The sequence below is a fragment of the Rhinatrema bivittatum genome, chromosome 5, assembly GCF_901001135.1.
Source record: "Rhinatrema bivittatum chromosome 5, aRhiBiv1.1, whole genome shotgun sequence".
Classification (NCBI taxonomy): Eukaryota; Metazoa; Chordata; class Amphibia; order Gymnophiona; family Rhinatrematidae; genus Rhinatrema; species Rhinatrema bivittatum.
In genome coordinates this window covers 107,108,224-107,133,858 of record NC_042619.1, presented here as the reverse complement: position 1 = coordinate 107,133,858, position 25,635 = coordinate 107,108,224, and the positions used below count along the sequence as shown (strand labels likewise).

Sequence of the window (25,635 nt, the reverse complement as noted above, 5' to 3'; positions counted from 1 at the left end):
GGGGGGGGGGGGGGGAGAAAGGGCACATAAAAAAAACAAACCCAAAACCCCCCCAACCCTTCAGATTTAATTCATTACAATCCTCCAGCCTCCCAACCCCCCCCCCCAAAACTTGCCTAAAGTTGCTGGTGGTCCAGTGGGGGTCCTGGGAGTGATCTCCCCCTCTTGGACTGTCGGCTGCCAGTAAACAAAATGGCTCCGGTGGCCCTTTGCCCTTACCATGTGACAGGGGCTATTGGTGCCATTGGCCAGCCTCTGTCACATGGTAGGAGCAATGGATGGCCCACGGCATTTTTTAAGATGGCACTGGCCGTCCATTGCTCCTACCATGTGACAGAGGCTGGCCAATGGCACCAATAGCCCCTGTCACATGGTAAGGGCAAAGGGCCACTGGAGCCATTTTGTTTACTGGCAGCCTAAAAAGCCCATGCTTTTCAGAATTAGTAAAAAAAAAAAAAATATACTCTTAAGAATATCTTATAGGGTCCAGTTTTAAGATGTTTTGGTGCAGTTATCCAGTTATTCCAATTTGTAGCAATAATGAGGAGCAAGATGTTACAGTTTGGAAGATATCCTAAGGACTGGGAAAGAAGTTAACTCCAGACCTTAGAAACATAGAAACATAGAAATGACGGCAGAAGAAGACCAAATGGCCCATCCAGTCTGCCCAGCAAGCTTCCCTCATTTCTTCTCTCATACTTATCTGTTTCTCTTAGCTCTTGGTTCTAATTCTAATTAGTGGGACAAACTAGGAAAGACATTCTAATAATTATTTTCCATCTGTCATTTGGAGGCATTCCTGCTTTAGACTGCAAAGTACTTTAAAATTACACTAAAGTCCCTGTAGGACAATCATCCAGATCAAAGGTACACAGCAACTCTAAAATGATGCACTTGTGGCAAGGAATTACAAGTACTATATCTTGCATTATGGGGACAGGTTTTTAGTAGCCCACGGTGTTGCAAAGTCCAATTGGATTACTATTGCTATTTTTCAAAAGGAAACTACCTGGGCAGCTTCCCTTTGACAACTGCCCAGAACGTGCACATGCACACAATGTGCCCGCTGTTTCCAAGGATGGCTAAACCAATACACACATACTCGGAAATGCAAAGGTGCGTGCATTGTTTTCTTCTCCCCTCCCTCAACCTAAACCTTCATTTTCATTCAGCTAGAAGTATGCATGCTGTGAAAGCCTACATGGGGACCCTATTCAGCCAGGGCTTCCAACAGCCCCACCTCCTCTAACATCATTAAGCCCCTAAGCATCCTGGGGCAATTTTCAAACTGACAACATTGGGACAGAGTCCACTGGTACTTTTCACCAATAGATGTTGCACCAGTTTTCAAGGAAAAGGCACACATATATTTTCACCTTGAAACTTACCACCTGTACAAAGTGCCAATGAACATAATGGCATGTGGGCTTGAAAATATAATCTACCACATCGTTTTCTGATCTCACCCAAACCGCTTCCCCCGGGAATGCCTCTGTGAAATGTGAATACTTTGAGTCATCTTCAGGGCAGGCACTTTCAGAGAGCCAATCTATGTGTATAAGCCCGGATTTTAAAAGGGCTATGTGCATAAATTTGGGGGTTTACGCACTTGGCTGGGCCTTGCGTGTGCTGTGCGCATTTTACAATGGGCCCAGTCATGCACATAAACCCCGGGTATGCACAGATATACCGGCCGAGGGAAAAGGGGAAGGCCAGAGAGCATGGTCTGGTGGGGAGGGGTGGGGCGGGGGCCGGCTGGTACAGCAGACATTAGGCCCTGTCCCTGGGAAGTGCGTGCCAGCAGCTGGCTGGCACACGGAACTTACATCTGCTCGTTAGAGCACATAAATAAAAAGACAAAAAAATTTGAAAAAGTTAGGGAGGGTTTAGGGGTCGGAGAGGAGAGGAGAGGGAAAAAGGTAGGAAGGCCAGCTGGGGTGTAGGGAAGTTCCCTCTCAGTCCACTCCTTTATTGGATGGTCTGGGAGGGAACTGGGAAAAAGGCAAATTGTGTTCCCGTCTGCAATTAAAAAAAATCTTCCCCCAGCGCGCAGGAGCCCACCCGCCTACACATGCGCGCAGATATTAACATCCGGCGCACATGGACGCGAGTGCGCGGGTCTTAAAATGTACCCCATAATATAAATTGATACTCACAGAAATAACTTTGAAATTGCCTTCTTTGGCCTGGATTCATCATTCATTGCTGAATGATGAAGCCAGCGAAAACGGGGGGCGGGCTTGTGAAAGCCCGCAGCCGTTGCACCACCGTGGTGTCTTCACTGCCGGCTTTCACACCGAATAGCACCACCGTGAAAGGTGGTGCTATTCGGCGTGCTACTGGCGACGATAATATTAGTAACATTATTGCCGCCAGCGAAGACACCGCCGAGTCCGCCCCATCGCCGCCCCAACTCCACCACGAATCAATTTTTTCATGCTATCACACGCGAAAAGGGCCTTTTTGCATGCGATAGAGGCCATATGGCCATATCACGTGCGTTAAGTCTTTAGAAAATAACCCTGTTTGTTAGCTGAGTCCTTGAAATAGCTGAAAAGATGGTATCTGGTCCCAGGAAAATTTTAAATGGAAGAGGGCATACCATTTTACTTAGCACACACACTCACTAAAGCCTCTTTTACATCCAGTGGTCCTTCATTTACATGCATCTGCATGTTAATTTTAGAGAAGACATGCTAATGTCTTTTCAGATCAGTTTAGCATGCACACTGGGGCTTTCACTCATACCATGTTTTTTTTTTGTGCATGCTAAACAGCCTTAGTTGATGCATTAACCTTTAGTACTTATGCCCAATAATCTTTCTTCCAAAGTGGTAAAGACTGAAATTATTACCAAATAGTAATTAGGAAAACAGAGGTATTGCAGGAGTGGAAGAGTAACCTAGTGGTTAGACCTCTTTAATAATTACTTCTTCCATAGTAAAAAAAAAAAAAAAAAAGTACAAAACCACACCATGAACATTCCAAAGCAGCAAAAAAAAGCATAAACAGTGGAATTAATATCATAGGCACCAAAAAAGAAGCAATGGCCACCAACAGTGGCATGAACATCTCAAGGCAGAGTGAGGAGTATGGCAGCAAGCACAGTGGCATGAAGACTTCAAGGCATAGAGTGACTGATATGCATTAAGCTCAATGGCATTAACATTCTCAAGGCATGCTTATCGACTATGTATACAATGAACTTAGTGCAACATTCACACAGAGAAGAATTAGTACAGTGTCCCTGACACTTTTATATAGAGAAAGCAAGTCCCTCTCCCCATCACAGTCAGTCACTGGCTGATCAGCACATGCTGCAAGATGAGATCAATCTCTCTCTCTGAAATAGACTACCTGCTATGGAAGAGAAGTGTGGTCTTGGCCTGCTGATATACATTTGCCCTGTAATGTTCTGACAGAGATATTACATTTTCTCTTGCTGTAGCAGCATAGCTAGGGCACAGTGACAATGACTAAGAACACACCTTGCTTTCTCCTCTGAATCTAAAGCTTTTTTAAAAAATCTTTTCTTTAACTGTAGAACTTTGGAGCAAGGAGCTTCAAAATCTCTACCGTCTCTCTCTGAAATTCAACAGTGAAATGACAGAGAAAAAATGCCAATAGTTTCACTTTCATCTTTAAAAAAAAAAAAAAGATGAAGTGAACCCATGCATCTGCCAGCTGGGACAGACTGACTGAAAAAGGGCTGAAATGTGATCAGGCCTGCTCCATCCTTGCCCCATCCTGAATTAGCTCTCTGCTCTGTATGGCTTTACTTCCCCCAGAAGCTTTAACGAAACTGAAACAAATGAGCAGAAAGGGATTTGAATTTTTCGAGGAACTGTGCCCACTTAGATAATCCAAACTGAATTGAAAATCAACTCATTTGGATCATCCGAACATAACAACCCTGGCATATAACAAAAATATGTACCCCAAAAAAATCAAAATTATGGCTACGTAAAAATAATACATTTAGCCCAAACTTCTTACTTTCCTGAGGTGACAAAATTCTCTGCCAGAGTTTATCCCTGTTACTCTAATACCTTGCTTGCATAATTTTCCGAGGTGTAAATAGCCTAGTGATATTTTGTAGTTTATGAATGCTAACCTTCCCCCTCCCAATACCTTTTCAATTACTTCTTTAGAAAACCACAGTGGACTTTCTTTCTTCTTCTCTTTATTTACTTTCCTAACAAAAAGATTTGTTGCCCTTACAATATCTCCTTTTAGCACTGTCCACTGCTCTTCTACTTCCCCTAGCTTATCCCATGCAGTTAATGAATCCTTGAGGTAATCCCCCATCATAACAGCATTTAGTTTTCTTGAAGCCCAGGATCCTCACCTTTGAATGATCCACCATTGCCTGTGCTCTAATACTGCACTACATGATCCAGTGATCAGGGAATGCCAGGTGATCCCCCACTATGACATCAGAAATAATCTCCCCATTTGTGTGCACTAACTCCAGTATTTCTTCCTCACTTGTTAGTTCTGCTACCAGTTGCTGGAACAGTTCTTCCTGCAGTCAATCCAGGATCTCCTTGCTTCTTGCAGGTGGAGAGTCTCAATCAGTATATGGCAAATTTAAATCACCTAGAAATAGCACCACCCCTTTCATAGCAATTTTGTGAATGTCTTCAATTAAATCTCTGTCCATGTCTTCTGCCTGAGAAGAACTTAGTGCAACAGTCACACACAGAAGAATTAGTACAGTGTTAAAGTGCCACCTACTCTTTTACACACAAAAAAAGTAAGCTGCTCCTTGTCACAGTTAGTCACTGGCCACTGTGCTTGTGTTACAAGAGAAGTTTAATCTCTCTATATGTTTTTTTACAGACACTGACACTCACTGCCTGCCTGCTAGAGAACAGAAGTGCAGTTTTATCCTGCATATGTACAATTACACTGTAAAGCTCTGGAAGAGATTAATCCACAGTGCAGCCTCCTTAACTCTTAAGCTCTGAAGATCTATTGCTTTAATATATATATAGATATGTAATGTTATGCCTCCTTCCTTTCTTCTTACCCTGTCCTTCCTGAATAGATTATAGCCTGGTCTAACTATATTCCCGTCATGGTTCTCTGTCTACCATCACTCTGTGTCCGCCATTATATCCAAGTCAGCCTTTTCCATGACTGCCTTTATTTCCCGTACTATGAGCAGTACTGTACATAATGTTCCAGGTTTTTCCCTTTTAACCCATTTCTCTATAAGTGTTTCATGTTTTACTTACCTTAGGGCTTTGTCCACCCATTTCTAACAATCCTAGTTTAAATCCCTCTTTAGCAGGTTTGACAATCTATTTTGGAAGATGTTGCACCCGTTCTTCAACAGGTGGACCCCCATCTGTGCTTGACAGTCCTTGAAATGTCATTTCAAGGTACAAGAAACCAAAACACTTTCATTGACACCATTGATGCAGCCATTCATTCATCGCCAAAATGAAACCTCCTCTGCCATGGGTTTATTTTTGAGTAGGAAGATTGAGGAGAATACCTCCAAGTACACCTATCTGCTTCACCCACTTTACCAGAACCACAAAGTCACTTTTGATATGTTCTGTGCAGTTCCTAGCAGTATTGTTTGTGCCAATGTGAATGAGCACCATCATTAGGCTTGATGATTCTTGGCAATCTCTCCATAATGTCTTGGATCCATTAACTGCTATTAATCAAGTTTACTTAGGGAATAGCCACTGCTATTAATTGCATCAGTAGCATGGGATCTTCTTGGTGTTTGGGTAATTGCCAGGTTCTTGTGGCCTGGTTTGGCCTCTGTTGGAAACAGGATGCTGGGCTTGATGGACCCTTGGTCTGACCCAGCATGGCAATTTCTTATGTTCTTATGATCTTGGCATGTGGAAGACAGCACACCTCCCTGAACAGCATGTATGGTCAGCAGATGGATGCATCTGTGTTTCTCAGAAGGGAGTCACCAAACACCACTACCCTTCACTTTTTAGATGCAGTGGTTGCTGAGCCTGCAGCTTTGGGGTTTACGAGTTCTGGTTCTTCCTGTTCCTGGGATGGTTTCTCCTCTTCCACTCCTAGAACTGCATACCAGTTCTTCAGTTTGAGGGAAATTGGAGTTGTGCGTGTAGGGTTTAGTGCTACAGTAATCTGGGTCCATTAGTCATTTTGTCCAGTTTCACTTTTCCCTCTGCTCGAGTTTTCCATTTTTGATGCCTCAATGAACATTTCATCAATATAGTCCTCACTGTCCCAAATGCTTCTCAGCCTTGCCTTCTCTCTCGGTTTTGCCACCTATTTCCTGAGGGTGTCAGCTTGCAGACATCTTTCACATCTTGAACCTGTTCTTCCCTGTGTATCAGGATATTCATTCGAACAGAGGCAGAAGTAGTAACAGTGGAGACAGCTTTGGCATTGACATGTTTCCTGGCCTTTCATCTGTTGCAAGGAGCTTTAGAAATGAGAAGGATCTACCAAAGTCCTGACCTTTTCCTTAGCTCTCCTGTAAGAAAACACAACTAGCTTCTGAGTTCTGAAATTTACTATATCTTCCACCTTCACTCTCAAAATACCTGTTTGTTTGCTTGCTTGCTTACTTGTTGCCTTGGAGTGGTTTAGGTTACTCTTTCAGACTATAATATGTATTTATGTATCTATGAGGTGTGCAGTTTAGTGTGGCTTTCTTTCTAGAATCTTGTTGATCAGTGTATAAAAGTAAATCAGACCAAATGGAAATAACGGCCACAAAAATCTAATAAGATTCTTCCAGTCAAGCTTCCCCTGAAATGTATGTAATTACTGTTCTGTTTTCACAGTTTGCAGATTACTCTTCCTATCCTAGTATAAAGCAGTATTTTTCCAACCAATGCTTTCTAATCCATTTTCCAATGATCTACAGCTGTTGTGCTATTTTTTAAATTTCAGTGAAGGTTAATTTCATAATTATTTATGTGAGGCCACTAATCAACCCTTATTATGCACTATTGGAATAAGAATAACCACAAAAATATATAAAGCAGGATATTGTCCAAAACAAGAGTGACACTCATGATTAAGGTGCTTTCTATTTAGCTTAGTCTGAGTAAGTGAAGAGTTTTGTTAGTTTTTCATATTGATATTATCAAAGCACTGTCTTCCCTATGTTTGAACCTTTAGAGTCCTAATGGTTCAAACAGCTGCTGTTTGAACCATTAGGACTCTGTAGAGTAGAGTCTTGTGGATCAAATAGCAGGGCTGAGGTTTCAATCGTGGACCAGAAGAGGAAAGAAGTGAGGCACCTGCAGTAGGAAGAGCCTGCAAGAAACTAAGGACAAGGGGATTTTAGTAGGGGGGAATCAGGTGAAAATGGGAAACTGTGGATGTGGAGGACAGGGGAAAAACAGGAACAGAGCCTATCTCTTGGGGACTAAAATGAGAACAGGTGAAGAATGGGAAATGGGAGTAAGAGGGCCATGGAAAAAATGAGGACTGGGGCTGGTAGAACAGGGGAACTATCGAGACTAAGGGTGAAAGAACATGGGGATTAAGGTATGGGAGAGCAGTGGAAGAATAGGGACTGGGCCACAGGGAATAGAAAAAGCAGGGGAAGAATGAGGACTGGGGGAGAGATCAGGTGGGAATTGGAGCACTGGAGGCTGGGAGAGCAGGGGAAGAATGGGAATTGGACAGTGAGGAATGTGAGCTGGGAGGTGGAAGAGCAGAGGAAGAAAGGGGACTGGGGAGGGAAGAATGGGGACTGGGAGGTGGAAGAGCAGAGGAAGAAAGGGGACTGGGGAGGGAAGAATGAGAGCTGGGAGGTGGAAGAGCAGAGGAAGAATGGGGACTGGGGAGGGAAGAATGTGAGCTGGGAGGTGGAAGAGCAGAGGAAGAATGGGGACTGGGGAGGGAAGAATGTGAGCTGGGAGGTGGAAGAGCAGAGGAAGAATGGGGACTGGGGAGGGAAGAATGAGAGCTGGGAGGTGGAAGAGCAGAGGAAGAATGGGGGACTGGGGAGGGAAGAATGTGAGCTGGGAGGTGGAAGAGCAGAGGAAGAATGGGGACTGGGGAGAGAAGAATGTGAGCTGGGAGGTGGAAGAGCAGAGGAAGAATGGGGACTGGGGAGTGAAGAATGGGGACTGGGAGGTGGAAGAGCAGAGGAAGAAAGGGGACTGGGGAGTGAAGAATGTGAGCTGGGAGGTGGAAGAGCAGAGGAAGAATGGGGACTGGGGAGGGAAGAATGTGAGCTGGGAGGTGGAAGAGCAGAGGAAGAAAGGGGACTGGGGGAGAGAAGAATGTGAGCTGGGAGGTGGAAGAGCAGAGGAAGAAAGGGGACTGGGGAGGGGAAGAATGTGAGCTGGGAGGTGGAAGAGCAGAGGAAGAATGGGGACTGGGGAGGGAAGAATGTGAGCTGGGAGGTGGAAGAGCAGAGGAAGAAAGGGGACTGGGGGAGAGAAGAATGTGAGCTGGGAGGTGGAAGAGCAGAGGAAGAATGGGGACTGGGGAGGGAAGAATGTGAGCTGGGAGGTGGAAGAGCAGAGGAAGAAAGGGGACTGGGGAGGGAAGAATGAGAGCTGGGAGGTGGAAGAGCAGAGGAAGAATGGGGACTGGGGAGGGAAGAATGGGGACTGGGAGGTGGAAGAGCAGAGGAAGAATGGGGACTGGGGAGGGAAGAATGAGAGCTGGGAGGTGGAAGAGCAGAGGAAGAATGGGGACTGGGGAGGGAAGAATGAGAGCTGGGAGGTGGAAGAGCAGAGGAAGAATGGGGACTGGGGAGGGAAGAATGGGGACTGGGAGGTGGAAGAGCAGAGGAAGAATGGGGACTGGGGAGGGAAGAATGAGAGCTGGGAGGGTGGAAGAGCAGAGGAAGAATGGGGACTGGGGAGGGAAGAATGAGAGCTGGGAGGTGGAAGAGCAGAGGAAGAATGGGGACTGGGGGAGGGAAGAATGAGAGCTGGGAGGTGGAAGAGCAGAGGAAGAATGGGGGACTGGGGAGGGAAGAATGAGAGCTGGGAGGTGGAAGAGCAGAGGAAGAATGGGGACTGGGGGAGGGAAGAATGAGAGCTGGGAGGTGGAAGAGCAGAGGAAGAATGGGGACTGGGGAGTGAGGAATGTGAGCTGGGAGGTGGAAGAGCAGAGGAAGAATGGGGACTGGGGGAGAGAAGAATGAGAGCTGGGAGGTGAAAGAGCAGAGGAAGAATGGGGACTGGGGGAGAGAAGAATGAGAGCTGGGAGGTGGAAGAGCAGAGGAAGAATGGGGATGGGGAGTGAAGAATGTGAGCTGGGAGGTGGAAGAGCAGAGGAAGAATGGGGACTGGGGAGTGAAGAATGGGGACTGGGAGGTGGAAGAGCAGAGGAAGAAAGGGGACTGGGGAGGGAAGAATGAGAGCTGGGAGGTGGAAGAGCAGAGGAAGAATGGGGACTGGGGAGTGAGGAATGGGGACTGGGAGGTGGAAGAGCAGAGGAAGAATGGGGACTGGAGAGGGAAAAATGAGAGCTTGGGAGGTGGAAGAGCAGAGGAAGAATGGGGACTGGAGAGGGAAAAATGAGAGCTTGGGAGGTGGAAGAGCAGAGGAAGAATGGGGACTGGGGAGGGAAGAATGAGAGCTGGGAGGTGGAAGAGCAGAGGAAGAATGGGGACTGGGGGAGAGAAGAATGAGAGCTGGGAGGTGGAAGAGCAGAGGAAGAATGGGGATGGGGAGTGAAGAATGTGAGCTGGGAGGTGGAAGAGCAGAGGAAGAATGGGGACTGGGGAGTGAAGAATGGGGACGGGAGGTGGAAGAGCAGAGGAAGAAAGGGGACTGGGGAGGGAAGAATGAGAGCTGGGAGGTGGAAGAGCAGAGGAAGAATGGGGACTGGGGAGTGAAGAAATGGGGACTGGGAGGTGGAAGAGCAGAGGAAGAAAGGGGACTGGGGAGGGAAGAATGAGAGCTGGGAGGTGGAAGAGCAGAGGAAGAATGGGGACTGGAGAGGGAAAAATGAGAGCTTGGGAGGTGGAAGAGCAGAGGAAGAATGGGGACTGGAGAGGGAAAAATGAGAGCTTGGGAGGTGGAAGAGCAGAGGAAGAATGGGGACTGGGGAGGGAAGAATGAGAGCTGGGAGGTGGAAGAGCAGATGAAGAATGGGGACTGGGGGGAGAGAAGAATGAGAGCTGGGAGGTGGAAGAGCAGAGGAAGAATGGGGATGGGGAGTGAAGAATGTGAGCTGGGAGGTGGAAGAGCAGAGGAAGAATGGGGACTGGGGAGTGAAGAATGGGGACTGGGAGGTGGAAGAGCAGAGGAAGAAAGGGGACTGGGGAGGGAAGAATGAGAGCTGGGAGGTGGAAGAGCAGAGGAAGAATGGGGACTGGGGAGTGAAGAATGGGGACTGGGAGGTGGAAGAGCAGAGGAAGAAAGGGGACTGGGGAGGGAAGAATGAGAGCTGGGAGGTGGAAGAGCAGAGGAAGAATGGGGATGGGGGAGTGAAGAATGTGAGCTGGGAGGTGGAAGAGCAGAGGAAGAATGGGGACTGGAGAGGGAAAAATGAGAGCTTGGGAGGTGGAAGAGCAGAGGAAGAATGGGGACTGGGGAGGGAAGAATGAGAGCTGGGAGGTGGAAGAGCAGAGGAAGAATGGGGATGGGGAGTGAAGAATGTGAGCTGGGAGGTGGAAGAGCAGAGGAAGAATGGGGATGGGGAGTGAAGAATGTGAGCTGGGAGGTGGAAGAGCAGAGGAAGAATGGGGATGGGGGAGTGAAGAATGTGAGCTAGGAGGTGGAAGAGCAGAGGAAGAATGGGGACTGGAGAGGGAAAAATGAGAGCTTGGGAGGTGGAAGAGCAGAGGAAGAATGGGGACTGGGGAGGGAAGAATGAGAGCTGGGAGGTGAAAGAGCAGAGGAAGAATGGGGACTGGGGAGTGAAGAATGTGAGCTGGGAGGTGGAAGAGCAGAGGAAGAATGGGGATGGGGGAGTGAAGAATGGGAGCTGGGAAATGGAAGAGCAGAGGAAGAATGGGGACTGGGGAGTGAAGAATGGGAGCTGGGAGGTGGAAGAGCAGAGGAAGAATGGGGACTGGGGAGTGAAGAATGTGAGCTGGGAGGTGGAAGAGCAGAGGAAGAAAGGGGACTGGGGAGGGAAGAATGAGAGCTGGGAGGTGGAAGAGCAGAGGAAGAATGGGGACTGGGGGAGAGAAGAATGTGAGCTGGGAGGTGGAAGAGCAGAGGAAGAATGGGGACTGGAGAGGGAAGAATGAGAGCTGGGAGGTGGAAGAGCAGAGGAAGAATGGGGACTGGGGAGGGAAGAATGAGAGCTGGGAGGTGGAAGAGCAGAGGAAGAATGGGGACTGGGGAGGGAAGAATGTGAGCTGGGAGGTGGAAGAGCAGAGGAAGAATCGGGACTGGGGAGTGAAGAATGTGAGCTGGGAGGTGGAAGAGCAGAGGAAGAATGGGGACTGGGGAAGGAAGAATGTGAGCTGGGAGGTGAAAGAGCAGAGGAAGAATGGGGACTGGAGAGGGAAAAATGGGGACTGGGAGGTGAAAGAGCAGAGGAAGAATGGGGATGGGGGAGTGAAGAATGGGGACTGGGAGGGTGGAAGAGCAGAGGAAGAATGGGGATGGGGGAGTGAAGAATGTGAGCTGGGAGGTGGAAGAGCAGAGGAAGAATGGGGACTGGGGAGGGAAGAATGTGAGCTGGGAGGTGGAAGAGCAGAGGAAGAATCGGGACTGGGGAGTGAAGAATGGGGACTGGGAGGTGAAAGAGCAGAGGAAGAAAGGGGACTGGGGAGTGAAGAACGTGAGCTGGGAGGTGGAAGAGCAGAGGAAGAATGGGGACTGGGGAGGGAAGACTAGGGATAGGGGGAGTGAAGAATGTGAGCTGGGAAGAATGGGGCCTGGGGGAGAGAAGAATGTGAACTGGGAAGAATGGGGCCTGGGGGAGAGAAGAATGTGAACTGGGGGGGAAGAATGGGGACTGGGGAGAGAAGAACGTGAGCTGGGAGGTGGAAGAGCAGAGGAAGAATGGGGACTGGGGAGGGAAAAAGTGACTTGGGAGGTGGAAGAGCGGATGAAGAATGGGGACTGGGGAGTGAAGAATGTGAGCTGGGAGGTGGAAGAGCAGAGGAAGAATGGGGACTGGGGAGTGAAGACTTGGGGATAGGGGGAGTGAAGAATGTGAGCTGGGAGGTGGAAGAGCAGGCGAAGAATGGGGACCGGGGGAGGGAATAATGTGAAATGGGAAGTGGAAGAGCAGGGGAAGAATGGGGACTGGGGGAGTGAAGAACGTGAGCTGGGAAATGGAAGAGCAAAATGTCGCCATTTTGATTTCTGGCAGCCGACGGCCTGAGAGGGGGAGATCGATCTCGGGACCCTGCTGGACTACGAGGGACTTTCCGTAAGTCTTGGGAGGGGGGGGTCGAGCAAGTATTGGGGGTCAGGAGGGTGGGGGTTGCGATTAATTAAATTTGAAGGATTGGGGTGGGTTTGGGGTTTTTTTTAAAATGTACCCTTTCTTTCTCCCTCAAAAATGATAAGAAAACCACACAAAATTTCATGGGTTTTCTTATCGCTTTGTCGCCCCCCCCCCCCCCCCCTGAACTGCGACGAAATAGGAAATATCGTCTCTCTTTCCTATTTTGTCGTAAACGAATGCACATCCCTACCAAGGGCCAAACCCACAGCTAACATGCATTACAATAGACGTAATACTATATGGGTTCCAAGTGTCTTATTTGCAGGGTTTTCTGGGTGGCACCACATCAGTGCAAGTTTTTCTGTACAACAAACTGGTGCCAGCTACAGGGCACAGCCGGCACTAATTTTATGTTCTGGTAGGTGGGGCAGGAGCAACTGGAATCATTTCTGCACAATTTAGACATTTTGGACCTGTGGATGGGATAAAAATAAGATTTGCAAGAGCAGGGCAATTTGGATTACCAGAGGGAGCAGGGCTTTTTTCAGCAGTGAAAGGGAGCCTGGGACGGACATGAGACTGACAGTTTCTATACTATGTTCATTATTGGGGAAAACAATGCTAATTTCATATTAAAAGAAAAAAAAACAGAATGGGGGAGGGGGGTGCAGTACAGGGTAGCAAAAATGTTAGCCCCAGCTCTGCCTTTCATAGGTAAGGCTGTTGTAACTTGTCAGTGCTGTTATTGTATGGTGGTTTGCTAAAATGTTGAGTGTGTTTTTGACAGGGCTTTGTGGTGGATCACAATGTGCCTGGTAGTGGGGAGAGAGTTTGTTTTGTTGTCAATGAAATCTAGAACCTAGTAGGTTTAATATTATCAGAAATCCTAAAATGCTATAGAAGAGAAGAAAGGCATGGTTTATAGGCACACACTCCTTTTTCGACCCCTACTGTTAGCAAGAAAGATCATGTTTATGTTAGAATATGTTAGGGGGTCACTCTGCCTCAACTGTGATATTGTACATTTCTGGTTTTAACGTTCTCCATGATAATGTGGACATGATAGGATTTGCTTTTGGAAAATTAGGATTTATCTTCTTTTTATTTTGTTTTTCTTGATTTGTTCTATATCCTGTTAATATCATGCACTGATTAAAATAACCTAATAAAGATGAAATTGAAAAAAACCCCCAATATATTGGGGGTAGATTGTAGATGTTATAACTGTGTACTTATTAGAGATGTTTTATAACAAGAGGTATAATCAAGTTGAATGAAAGAATGAATAAATAAATCAGTTGGGTTAAGGTTAAGGGTCACGCTTATGGATGAATGTCACACTTAATGTCTACATATAGATTATAAATAATAGTGTTATATTTTAAGTAAAAAAAATTGATAGTCTCTAAGCTCCTGTTGTGTACAGAGTGAAGTGCACTTTTTTACTTGGCCATAGGTGCTAAATTGCCTGGCTACAGTTCTACATCATAATGTTGGCTTCACTGAAACAGGAAGCTTTCCTTCCATTGCAGTGGAAATTGTGTGACAAAATGCACATCATTTCAATAATATATTTGCTAGTTCAGTTTCTGTGTTTGCTGGTACAATGACTTTCAAATGGCCGGCAAGTTGTAAATATTCTTACAGTAATAGGAAGAATGAGAGGGAAAGGGTTTCTTAGATTAATGCATGAACAGCTGCATCTCCTGTTCAGTCTCCCAGCTAGTATGAATAATGGATGCACTAAGAGGCAAAACATGTAATCATGTTCTTTTATTAATGAAACTAAGATTTATTTTTTTTTATGGCTAGCAATACATTAAAAAGGCATAGAGAAAAACAGTCACAGTTTATATAAAAAAATGTAACCCTTAAATCCATTAATTGCCAAGACTTTAGAAAATAAAGCAAAACCACAGTTAACTCTTATCTTCATTTCCAAATCCAATAGACAAAAGTAAAGGGGAAGAGCTTTTTCCTCTTATTCAATGCAGGCACATTGTTAATTCAATAATGCAGAGAAACATTTGTTTAATGGCTCTGCAGCAACATCACATCCAATGAGCCCCAAACCAAACGAGAAACACAATATGTGCAAACAGCTGATGATAACATAACAGAGAGGTTTTTAATACTTGTGCAAGTGGAAGATTTTTTTTTATTAAAATACTTATAATTTATCCACTATTCAACATAATAATTTTCATTCAACTACTAGTGAACTGCAAGCTTGCCCAACAAAGAGCTCTGTAATGAAGGCAAGTCAATATAATCACATCTGACAACCTTTTCTTGCCTACTACTAGATGTAATTACACTTGATTATCTTTGGCATTGCTCTTCTGACAGCATACTCTACCCTTTCCAAATCACAGTTCGTCCTGCAGTACCTTTTCTCTCCTTGCCCTGGCTCATATCCATGACTCCTATCCCTCTTCTCACAGTTTCTCACTCCTCTTGACTCCAGGCTGTAACTGCTATCCCTCTATAACAGCTATCCATGGTTGTCCATGGCTCTTTTCTCTAATCGCAGCTATTAGCCATGGTTTCTCTCTCTCTTTGCAACTTCTCCATCTCACAGCTCCCGGCTATGACTTATTTTGCCTTGCAGCTTCCAGTCACGCCTCCTTTCTCTTGTGGCTCCTGGTTATTATCATTGTTCTTTCCTCATGATTGCCCACCTTGGCTGTTATATTCTTATAGTTCCCAGCTATGAGTCTTCTCACCTTTCCGCTCTTGGCCATAGTTCCTCCAGCTCTATGGCTCCCAATAACCATCGATCATTGTGGCTCGTCCTCCCCTCAGCAGTCAAGCACAATGTTTTCTCACCAAAAGTAACAACAGTAACACCCCATGAATGAAGCAGATCCCAGCTCAGCTGTGATTCCTGACCCACCGCAGCTTCCTGTGGCTTCCAGGACAGGCCAGTCTATGTATTAGATAGAACAAAGTATGCACTATCCATGACTAACCTGGTACTGGTATTTCAGGTTTCTTCTGGCGGTGGTAAATTACTCTAGCTTCGCTCTTGTGGTATCTTGAGATTAGCAAGACCACTTTGTGTCAATACTGCCTGGTTTGGGATGTCATTCTGTCAATTATTTTGCATACATTCTGACAGAGAAGAAACCTGTCGCTTAGCTGTATTCTAAACTTTTTAGGATAGTTTTTTGATGCCAAGACTCAGGCATTTCAATGTACTAACCTTTTTGTAGCTTGTACAGGTATTTCATGGCATCATAGCTTTAAATGAATTCCACTAAAGTATTATTTGCAGTTCATAATTTTCCTCTTGTAGGTCTCGTTAAAAAGAAAGCCCCATATTCTATAACAACAACTAGGGTTTCATTTTGCTGCCAACGAGCTCCTCCATTCCAGGTGCCTAGAATTTCTCAAATTCACCTCATGCTCTGAACTGAGAAAAATAACACCAAATGTGATAATGAAAATCTTGGGATTTGCAGCCCTCTGAAGTGTAAGCAGACTTCAGATCCTTTTATGTATTATTTATGGAACAGCAACCTACAGAAGAAATGCACTGAAAATCAACCATCCCCGTAACATCTCATCTCACTGCTAGAGCATAGTATTTTTAATGAACCCTCAACCAAATACCAAATAAAAGAATACGTGACACTTGTATGAAGTACATACATTTACTGAACACCCAAATTACATAATTAAAGAGGCTTTCTTTGAACCATATGCTGCTGATTTCATAGAAATTTAACTGCTTAATGGAAAATGCCTCAAAATCAGACAGGTGGAAGTACTGTATAGCTGGAGGGATATGCATGGCAGTAATTTGTTGCTGATTAAGGATTCCATGTCCCGTGAAGCATTATAGTGTGAAGTTAGCATGTCTGAAAATAATATTTTAGGATTTCAGTACCTAAAGCTCCAAATATGAAATGTAAAACTAATGTAAAAGATCCATCATAAATAAAAAGGTATTTATTGTTTGAATAGTTGAGTGATCCTGAATTGAGGCACGCTCAGACTGGGCACTTTCACATTTTGCAGAGGAAGGAAGGAAGGGCTTTATTCTCTGTGCTTAAAGAATTTACAAAAGAGATGACAAAAATCAAACATTGTGCTCTCGGACACTGTTATGTGGCCATGGATAGAAATCCTACAAAGCAGTTCTCAAGCCAGTCCCCTGGCCCATTTAATGGCGGATCCCAAAAGCCCTACGTGCGCCAAAGCCGGGAGATACGCACAAAAGTTGGGTGGGCGGGCGCTGCGTGGATTTTAAAAAGCACGTGAGTATCTCCCGGTATGCGCACAAAATATGTTTTGCAAACAAGGGGCGAGGTGTGGGCATGGTCTGGGCAGGGCATTGGCATTCCTACATTTCTCGATGATATCTGCGTGTAAGTATTTACGCGCACACACCGGGGTCCCCTGCCGCGTACCTATACTTCTGCTATAGATGGCGTGTAAGTCCTGAAGCAAAAAAGACAAAAGAGGTTAGTAGGGTTTTAAGGGTTGGGGCTAGCAGAGTAAAAGGGAGGTTAACTAGGGAGGGTTAGAAAGTCCTGGGCAAACTGGGAATGAACTAGGGAGACTGGTATTTGCATTGGCCCGTTTATCTACTAAAATACCCCCACTTACGCGGTAGGGGTGGTATTTGCACGCACATGCGTGCGTCTATATAAAATCATGCGCACATGTACGTGCATACAGCCTATTTTATACCAAGTGCGCATATTTGTGCATATGTTATAAAGCGGCCGCGTCTATTGGTGCAAGCTGGCATACACACGTACATGTGCACCAGCGCGGCTCTTTAAAACTTCCCATTCCCGTTTTCAGAATATCCGCAATAGATATGCCCTGTCTCTATTGTATGCAAATATAATGCAGGTGTATTCATTGTGGCTATCCTGAAACTAGACTGACCAGATCTAATGCACAAGCAGCACTTTCTGAGGCATTAACCAACTGCAAGGCTTCTGATGCGATATTTGATGACATTACTCTAACTTCTGCTGAAATAGCTGTGATAGTAGAGCTTCATGTAAAAGAATTTAAGGTTTGTTTGTTTTGTTTTTATAATGTTTAAATCCCAGAGCATTTTATACATTCAGTAATACAATCCAGAGGTGGTATTAATGATTTCAATGCTCTTTCTCAGGCTGAAAGCAATTGCCCTTTGACCTAATACCATGCAATATACAAAGGGTATATGTTGCAGTCTTTTCATTTTCACCTTATTGTGTGTTATTGCCTATGTAATATTTCAACCTAGATTGATAGACCAATAATTCCTTTTCTGTGCTGCCAAATGAGACACTTGGGTTCAATATCCATCTCAAGCTTTGTTTTTCATACTGGGTCTCAAGAGTACTGCTGAAGTAGCATTCATAGGGTCATAGTTAAGGACTGGGCAAAATCGTGCAGTACTATTTGTACATATTTTAGTGAGCACAGTTGCTTTTGTGGAAGTTTTTGCCTAGTGCCAAATGCATGCATTGGCTTTAACTTGCACTATTTCAGAACTATACCCAAAAATTATTATTTGTGATATTTTTTGTTTCATTTTTTACAATTTTCTGATTGCATAATGATGAAAATTGTGTGCATATTTGTCTGCAAACATTAAATTTCTCACAGATGCAACATTTATTGCATACACTAAATAAAATTTTGTGGGAAAAGGTGATGCTCTCTTTTTTTTTTTTTTTTTTTCTTTTACCAGTCTTGTATCTGGTCCATAGTCCTTTTGGAAGAGGAGCCAGATGTTTGTTGCCAACTGCTGTTGCCATTGCACTGCTGTGAGACCTTTTCATTGTATGGGGAATGAATGGAAGGTTCCCCCATTTTCAGCAGTATTTTCTTGGAAGGGCAGAGTGGAAAACTAGCTGGGGTGCTTTGCATTTAACTCCAGAAATTATGGGTTTTGAAATTTCTTCTCTTGCTGTCTGGTCTGCTTTGTTCAGAAATTGCTTCTGCTTGAATTGTTGTTGGATGCCAGTTGCATTTCCCCTTCGGGGGATTGCTGAACATGGAGAGGTTTGACTTCCTTTCTGGTCCTTGGATCTGTGGGGCTGTCAGCAATGCCTGCTAAAGAGGCAAGTTGGACACAGTGTAGTGGTGTCAGCCCATGGGTGCATTTTTTGCTGGGAACATGCCTTGCCAGCATTCCCACTCTTCCTTTGGTGGATGGCCAGGGGCAGCATATGTGTCACCCCCCTCCCAGCTGATGGGTGTTTCACATGCATGGTGAGGACTGGTATGGGGGTATTTCTACTTGATGTGACAAGTGTCATTTTTTTCTGTGGCCAAATTCCTCCATATTTATTTTGGAAAGTAAGGGGAATGTGATGGAACAGTAGAGGCCCTTATGAAAACTGTGCTAAGAGCTTTCCCCATACCCGCCTCATGTTTGATGCTGGCCGGTGCTGGTCACAATTCATATTCACGTGGATGGTTGCATGATGAAGCAGGTCTTTGGTTGAATTAAATTTGAATTTTCATCCGAGGGCTGGGTTCAGATTCCCTCATATTTATGTATTCTTAGGCACTCTTCAGAGTAAGCACTATAGGAATACCTTAAATGCCAGCACAGGACCTTACAGATGTAAATTTACAGGGAACAGAACTGTACTTGGTAACAGGAAGGTAACATGCATACATTTTAAAACAAATGGACAACAGGAAGATGAGCCAGGAGCAGTGTAGCTGGTGGTTTTCCTCAGACTCCACCAGCCAAAGATATGGAGGAGGACCTGGCAGCCAGAGCAACAGGACTGGCAGGGTTCCCCAGGTCCCACCAGCCAAAGAAAATAAAAAGGAAACTGGCAACCATGGCATCAAAGCTAGATGGGGTTTCCCAGGCCATGTCAACCAAAGAACAATGGAGTAATTCATATTAGAGCTAGAGGAGCGAGTAGAGGAGGATACTGAGAGGACTGGGGATGAGAGAGTAGGATTGAAATTGGGGGAGGGGTCAAAGAAGGAGATGAAGTGGTGGGGGGAAGAAGAAGGATTGGGGAGGGGAGAAAAGTGAGAGGTTGGTGGAGAAGAAAGTGAGGAAATTGGTTGGCTAGGAGGAAAAAGATGAAGAGATGCATAGGGTAAGAAAGTGACGGTTGAGTGTTTGAGGGGAGAAGAGAGTGAGGGATGAATGTGTGTGTTTGGGGGGTAATTAAAGGACTGCATACAGGTAGCATAGAGGGGGGTGGGATGGGGTGGAAAGCAGAGGAAAAAGAAACAGAGAGTTCCATTATAGTGAGGTGAAGAAATGCAGTCACCATGTATTCCTGCTACCTGCCTCCCTCAAAACAAATTATTTGGGAGAGAAACTGCAGCAAGAGTACATGGCTAGTACATTACGTCCTAGGTGCATAAGAGCTGGAGGTAAAGTTTATATATCTCCATGGAGTATGCCTTTCCAGTCTGGTACATATGAACCACAATCTTTGCTCCTATTGGAATATCTCTAACCTCTACCTTTGCAGATGGTATCATGTCAGAGAAGACTATGGGCCGGATTTTAAAAGCCCTACGCGCGCCGGGCCTATAACCATCAACCCTCGGCCCTATTCATTTTTTAAAATGAATAATGCGGCCATTTTTGAGGAGGGGATGCCAGACTGTATGGAGCTGCATGGAAGGGAGGAAGGGGATCTGGTTCAGTCCTGTAGGCCAGAGATCAGTTTTTTGTTTTTTTGTAAAGTGAATCACCTCTTAACAGTATTCTTTTGAATATAGCCAGTAACGTGTAAACTTATCCGGCTAACTGTAGTCGAATAACTTTATATATAGCAGACCATATTCAGAAGAATATCTGATTATGTTTAAAATTATGAGAGGCTAATATTCAGTAGGCCATTTAGTGGGACAAGTTATCTGGCTACCGTTAACCAGATAACTTTAATTGGGGATATTCCGTGGAATGTTTATCCTACGGAATATCCAGGACAAGTTATCCGGCTAACCTTAGCCAGACAACTTGTCCACTAAACGGCCTACTGAATAATGGCCTCTTAAGAAAAAAGTCAAAGACGTCCCTAAGCTTTTCCCCTAAGCTTGTCACTGGTGACAAGGCCTCATTTGGGAAGCCTGTGACATTAGTTTACTATACTATGGGGTAGATTTTATAAATTTGCGCACACGCGTACTTTTGTTTGCGCACCAGGCACGAACAAGAGTACGCGGGATTTCAATAGATATGCGCGTAGCCATTAAATTCCGGGGTTGGCGCTCGCAAGGCTGTCCAAAATCGGCAGCCTGCCTCCATTCCCTCCCCCTCCCACACCATCCCCTCCCTTCCCCTACCTAACCCACCCCCCCAGCCCTATCTAACCCCCCCTACCTTTGTTGAACAAGTTACGCTTGCTCGAGGCAGGTGCAACTTTGTGTGCGTCGGGCCGGCTGCCGCGCGCCATGTTCCAGTCCAGGGGCTGGTCCGGAGGCTGGGGCCATGCCCCTGGAATGCCCCCTGATGACGCATCAGTCGCAACACGCCCCCCGACATGCCCCCCCCCCCCCAGGAAAGCCCCGGGACTTACGCACGTCCCGGGGCTTTGCGCGCGCCGGAAGTCTCTGCAAGATAGGCTCAGCGTGCACAGGGGGGGGTTTGGGTTAGGTTTTCAGGGGTTACGCGCATAACCCTCTGAAAATCTACCCCTATATGTATTAGTTATATTTTAGAATAAATTCTATTTAGGAACATTTTACCCAATTTAATCTTAAGTAATATAGTTTTCTCTAGGAGCCCTTTCAGGAATGTCTAATGTGATTCCTAGTGCCCTATATTATTAGTTTAACTGAAAAAAACATTTCCAGGTTTAAGAAATATTATTACTTGGGGATTTTTATTTTTTAAATAAACATGTATCATTTTGTTGTGGCCCCCACAGAATTTGTCATGGACTTAGGGTACCTCGCCCCCCAGTAATGAGTTGTTTACCTGCACCCTTCAGTCCTTGTTTCATGTAGCCCAGACCCCCTTCTGGATTTAGGGAAATTGTTATGATATTTCATACTTCCATCCATTTAAATAAAATGCTGATACTTACCCAGAAACATCATGATCCATTTTTTTCATCAATTTTCTCACATTTTTGTTGTAATAAACACTGAGAAAATCCTGAGAAAAAAATAGGAAGGTAACTGTGATACCGGCACGCGGGCGTGCATGTATGCGCGCATGCCGGCTCACGCCAAAGGACGTGACCATTTTATGACATTCGCGCATATATGCATGCATGATATAAAATAGGGTGTATGCACGTATATATGCACACAATTTTATATGGATGTGAGCATGTACGTGCAAATGCCACCTCTACCGCATAAGTGGGGGATTTTAGTAGATGCGCACCGAAGCATTTACCAGTTTCCCCAGTTCGTTCCCAGGTCGCCCAGGTAAAGGAGAGGACTTCTTAATCCCCTAGTTAAATAGCCTCCCTTTTACGCTGATAAAACCCCACTCACTAGCCTAGATTTTTTTTTTTTTAAATTAATTACACGCCATCCATAGCAGTAGTAAAGTTACACAGCAGGGGATGCCGGTGCGCGCGTAAATACTTACACGCACATTTCATGTTAAAGTCCTGGAATGCCGATGTCCCACACAGATCCTGCCCAGACCCCACACCTTTTTTTGCAACTTCTTATATGTGTGTGTATCAGGAGAAACGCACGTACACGGGAGGCTTTTAAAATCCGCTCAGTATGTGCCTGCCGGACATACTTGTGTATCTCTTGGTTTTGTTGCATGCTGGGCTTTTAAAACTCACTCCTAAGAGAACATTAGAAAATGAAGAGCCTTGGTATTTCCAAGTAAGGGTTGTTTTTTTTTTGGTTTGTTTTATTTATTTTAGCAAAATAAGGAAGAGAAAAGCTTCACAATGCTCATCTTCAAGTTGTTTCTGTCTTTTCCTAGTTGCTTTCATCCATATCAGTCTGACCAATCAGAATTTTAGTGAATATATAGTTAATTTAGCACCAGGCCAAATTGAATGATTACCCAATATTTAGAGCTTAATTCTGGGGATCATGCTGGGCTATGTAAAGAACGGAAAGGTTAATCTTATGTCCAATCTGAAGTTGGAATCGGCACTTGTATGTAATTAAAGGCATCCAGAATTGAAGTGTGTGGTGTCCATACATGTTTGATGGTGTTATCAGCTCACCGTTTCTTAAGTTAAAAAAATCCCCCAACATTTCTTGTGGTATTTCCCAGTGATACATACATACTCTGGTGATTAGGTTTTTCAGAGCACTCACTTGCCTTATTTGATCTGAAAATTAGTTGTTCTGATGATGTGTAGAAACACAGTAGAGGGATCTGCACCCATGTATTTCACGCAACCTAATTTGTTTCTTTCCCATTTTATGCCCCTGCCAGACCACCGCTCTTGATAAGGAGAGGCAGGTTTTCCGACGAAGACGCAACCAGGATGTGAGGAGCAGTTACGAGGCACATCAAACTACACCTGAACTCAACTCAGAATCAGAGGACTATTCACCGAGTTCATCTGAGACTGTTCGCTCACCTAACTCACCTTTTTAAGAAAACACCTTTAGTCTAAGTCTTGGCTTAACCCTTTGAGAATCTGAAATCCCTTCTCTTGAAAATCCTGCTTGAAACTGTGGCATCTAGTTTAGCCAGCAAAGATGCTTTTGATCTCAAATGACAGAACAAAAACCTGTGTTTACATGATCATTCAGATAATTTTCTAACAATGGCAATGACATTTGTTCTTTGTTCTGCTGGCAACTTGCTGCTAATATGATCCTCAAAGGGTTAAGATTATTTCACCTTTTTTTTTTCTTTTTTTTTTTTAAGGTAGAGGCAGTGAATGTTTTCATCAGCAAGCTAGGGTCTGCAGTATGTAATTTTAGCATGTTAACCCCCTGAGTGCGCAATACTCTTTCACAGTGACAGTCCATATTAGCTGGTAGCTACAAAGGTGATATTCTATAAAAGGTTGTTCAGTGGGCAGTGGATTAACAAATATATTTTGTTCTTTAGTATCTTTTGTACCTGTCTCTGGAGAATGTTACGGCTGGGACAACCTACTGAAAAGATTTTTCTTCAGATTCTGAAACAGCCATAGCACATTTCTGGATTGGTCAGCAGATAGTTGAAAAGGTTGCTTTGGACAGAAAATAAAGTATGAATAGAATGAACAGTAAAATGGCTAACTCATACAATAGCCCCAAGACAATCCAAGCATATACTGTAGTATTATATATTATGAAGTTATTTAAAAAAAAATTAAGTGGAGTTTGTGTTAGGATGATGTTACTCTGAATTAATGAAAATGACAATTTCTTACAGTATATGTAAAGCCAGACTAGCTATGTCACGTATTTTGACTGGGAAAATATTGGATGTCAAAGAGGTCAAACAGGTCAGCAACCATTTTTTCCTGCAGTCTGATTCAATTTACCTCTTCTGAAGTGATCTCATGAAGAGTCTTTCAACCTTGTCATTGTTGAACATCTATAATGTGTCCATTTCTTTGCTTACTCCAGAATATTTATATTTTGGATTGTGTCTAAATATTGGTGCTAAATAGTATAAATGAATGCAAGTATTGTATTTACATATACATGCAACCCAGACTCTCTGCATCTCACAGGAAGGATATTGCCTGTGTCCTTGACTATTTTCTGTTAATGTGCTATTGTTCAGTGTACCTGAACACTGCAATAAAAGACAATTATGTGAGAAGGTGAGGACATCCCCTGGGACCCAGTATATATTTATCCACTCTGAATGTTCTGTGTTAAATAAAGAAACATTAGAATGTCATTTGTAAAGTGCAATATTATTCATTAATCTCATCTTACACTGTAGCTGATTTTTCGATAATAATTATGTCTCTGCTTAGAAATTCAGAATACTCTGGCAGCACTCAGAGGGTTAACAGAAAAGCACAAGGCATGCTGATTATATATTTGTGTATCTAATCTGCTTCGCTTTTTAGACAGTGTTTGCTCAGTTTTGTTTTGTTTTCTTTCTTGAAAAAAACTCTTGGAATATTTCAAGTCTGAAATAACTTAATTGATGCTGTTCAAGAAATTTCTATAACCAAATTCATCTTATTTTTAGTTCAACTTACGGCAGACAGAAATAATGCAGTTCATTAATGCGGTGTTAGGTCAGTAGTTACAAATTTTATTCAGCCCACAAGTGATGCCAGAAATCTTTTATTTTAAGTGACATAAGGCTTACAGTGGTGACATAGGTGACTGAGACTATCTTTTCTTATTGCTAAACAAGCAATGGTGGATTTCCCCAGGAAATTCCAAAGTTCAGCTTTTTGGTAGTGTGCTAGTTGAGGAGAAGCAATCTCATCAGTTGCATTGTGTAAATCATCTCCAACGATGACAACTATTCATGTTAATGAACAAAATCCTTGACATTGTAGCAGAAATAGTGTATTTGTTACAATCAATCAATACATTATTTGCTTCAGACTGTTAGAGAAGCGGAAGTAAGACTTTAGTCATTGAAAATATCATTGCTTTATAGTAGCCCTCATCTAAATGCGGTGCATACTACAATAAGCAAAGCCAAATCTGTGAATAAACCATTTACTGAAAAAAATAAAATGTTGGTCTTTATTCATTGTATTGCTTAACATTTTGGGAGTAGGGTAGGCACGAGGTAGACAGTCCTGTTACAGCAACTTTCGTATTTAGATAAACTTTGAAAAATGTCATATTTTACAAAACTTTCACTTAGATTTTCAATGTTTCTTGGCCCATAATTTGAATATAAGAACATAAGGCTTGCCCTGCTGGGTCAGACCAGGGTCCAGTGAGCTGAGTATCCTGTTTCCAACAGTGGCCGATCCATGTTGCAAGTACCTGCAGATCCTAGGTATGCATAACCCAACCATTCTTCAATATTTTTATCTTTCTCTTACTGCTTGATGTTGAGCAATATTTTTTTCTTTGCTTTTTTGGGTTTATTTTTACATTAAATGGTGCTGTATAGGGACAAAGTGGGATAGATATTCAATCAAAGCTGGTTAAGTTAACTTACAAGGGAAATTCACTTCAAGAGCATTGTTATACAGCTGAATATACCCAAAGAAATTGCTAGTTAGCCAGATAAATCTTATTCAGCTAACTTTAGATCTGCTATTGAGCAGATCTAGTTTATCCAATTAATGTAACTGGATAAGTTTTAATATCACTACTTATCCTGCTAAGGGTCAGATTCATTAAGGGCCAGATTTTAAAAGGGTTATGCACGTAACCCTTTTAAATCCCCCCTGCGCTCACCGAGCCTATTTTGCATGGGCTCGGCGGCGAGCACAAGCCCCGGGACAC

At 44.0% G+C, this 25,635-nt stretch overlaps 1 protein-coding gene across 6 annotated transcripts in view; it reads left to right on the top strand.

Annotated features, from left to right (window-relative positions):
- The window catches only part of DCLK1 (doublecortin like kinase 1), a 755,703-nt gene extending 730,706 nt beyond the window's left edge, over positions 1-24,997 (top strand). For 3 of the 6 annotated variants that reach the window (XM_029602702.1, XM_029602703.1, XM_029602704.1), the window contains one exon: positions 22,694-24,995. In XM_029602702.1, coding sequence (XP_029458562.1) covers positions 22,694-22,858 — 165 coding nt within the window. In that variant the 3' untranslated portion in view covers positions 22,859-24,995. Of the gene's footprint in view, positions 1-22,693 lie in introns of all 6 variants that reach the window. The other 3 variants (XM_029602700.1, XM_029602699.1, XM_029602705.1) reach the window with 3 other exon arrangements.
- Positions 24,998-25,635: the final 638 nt, after the last annotated feature.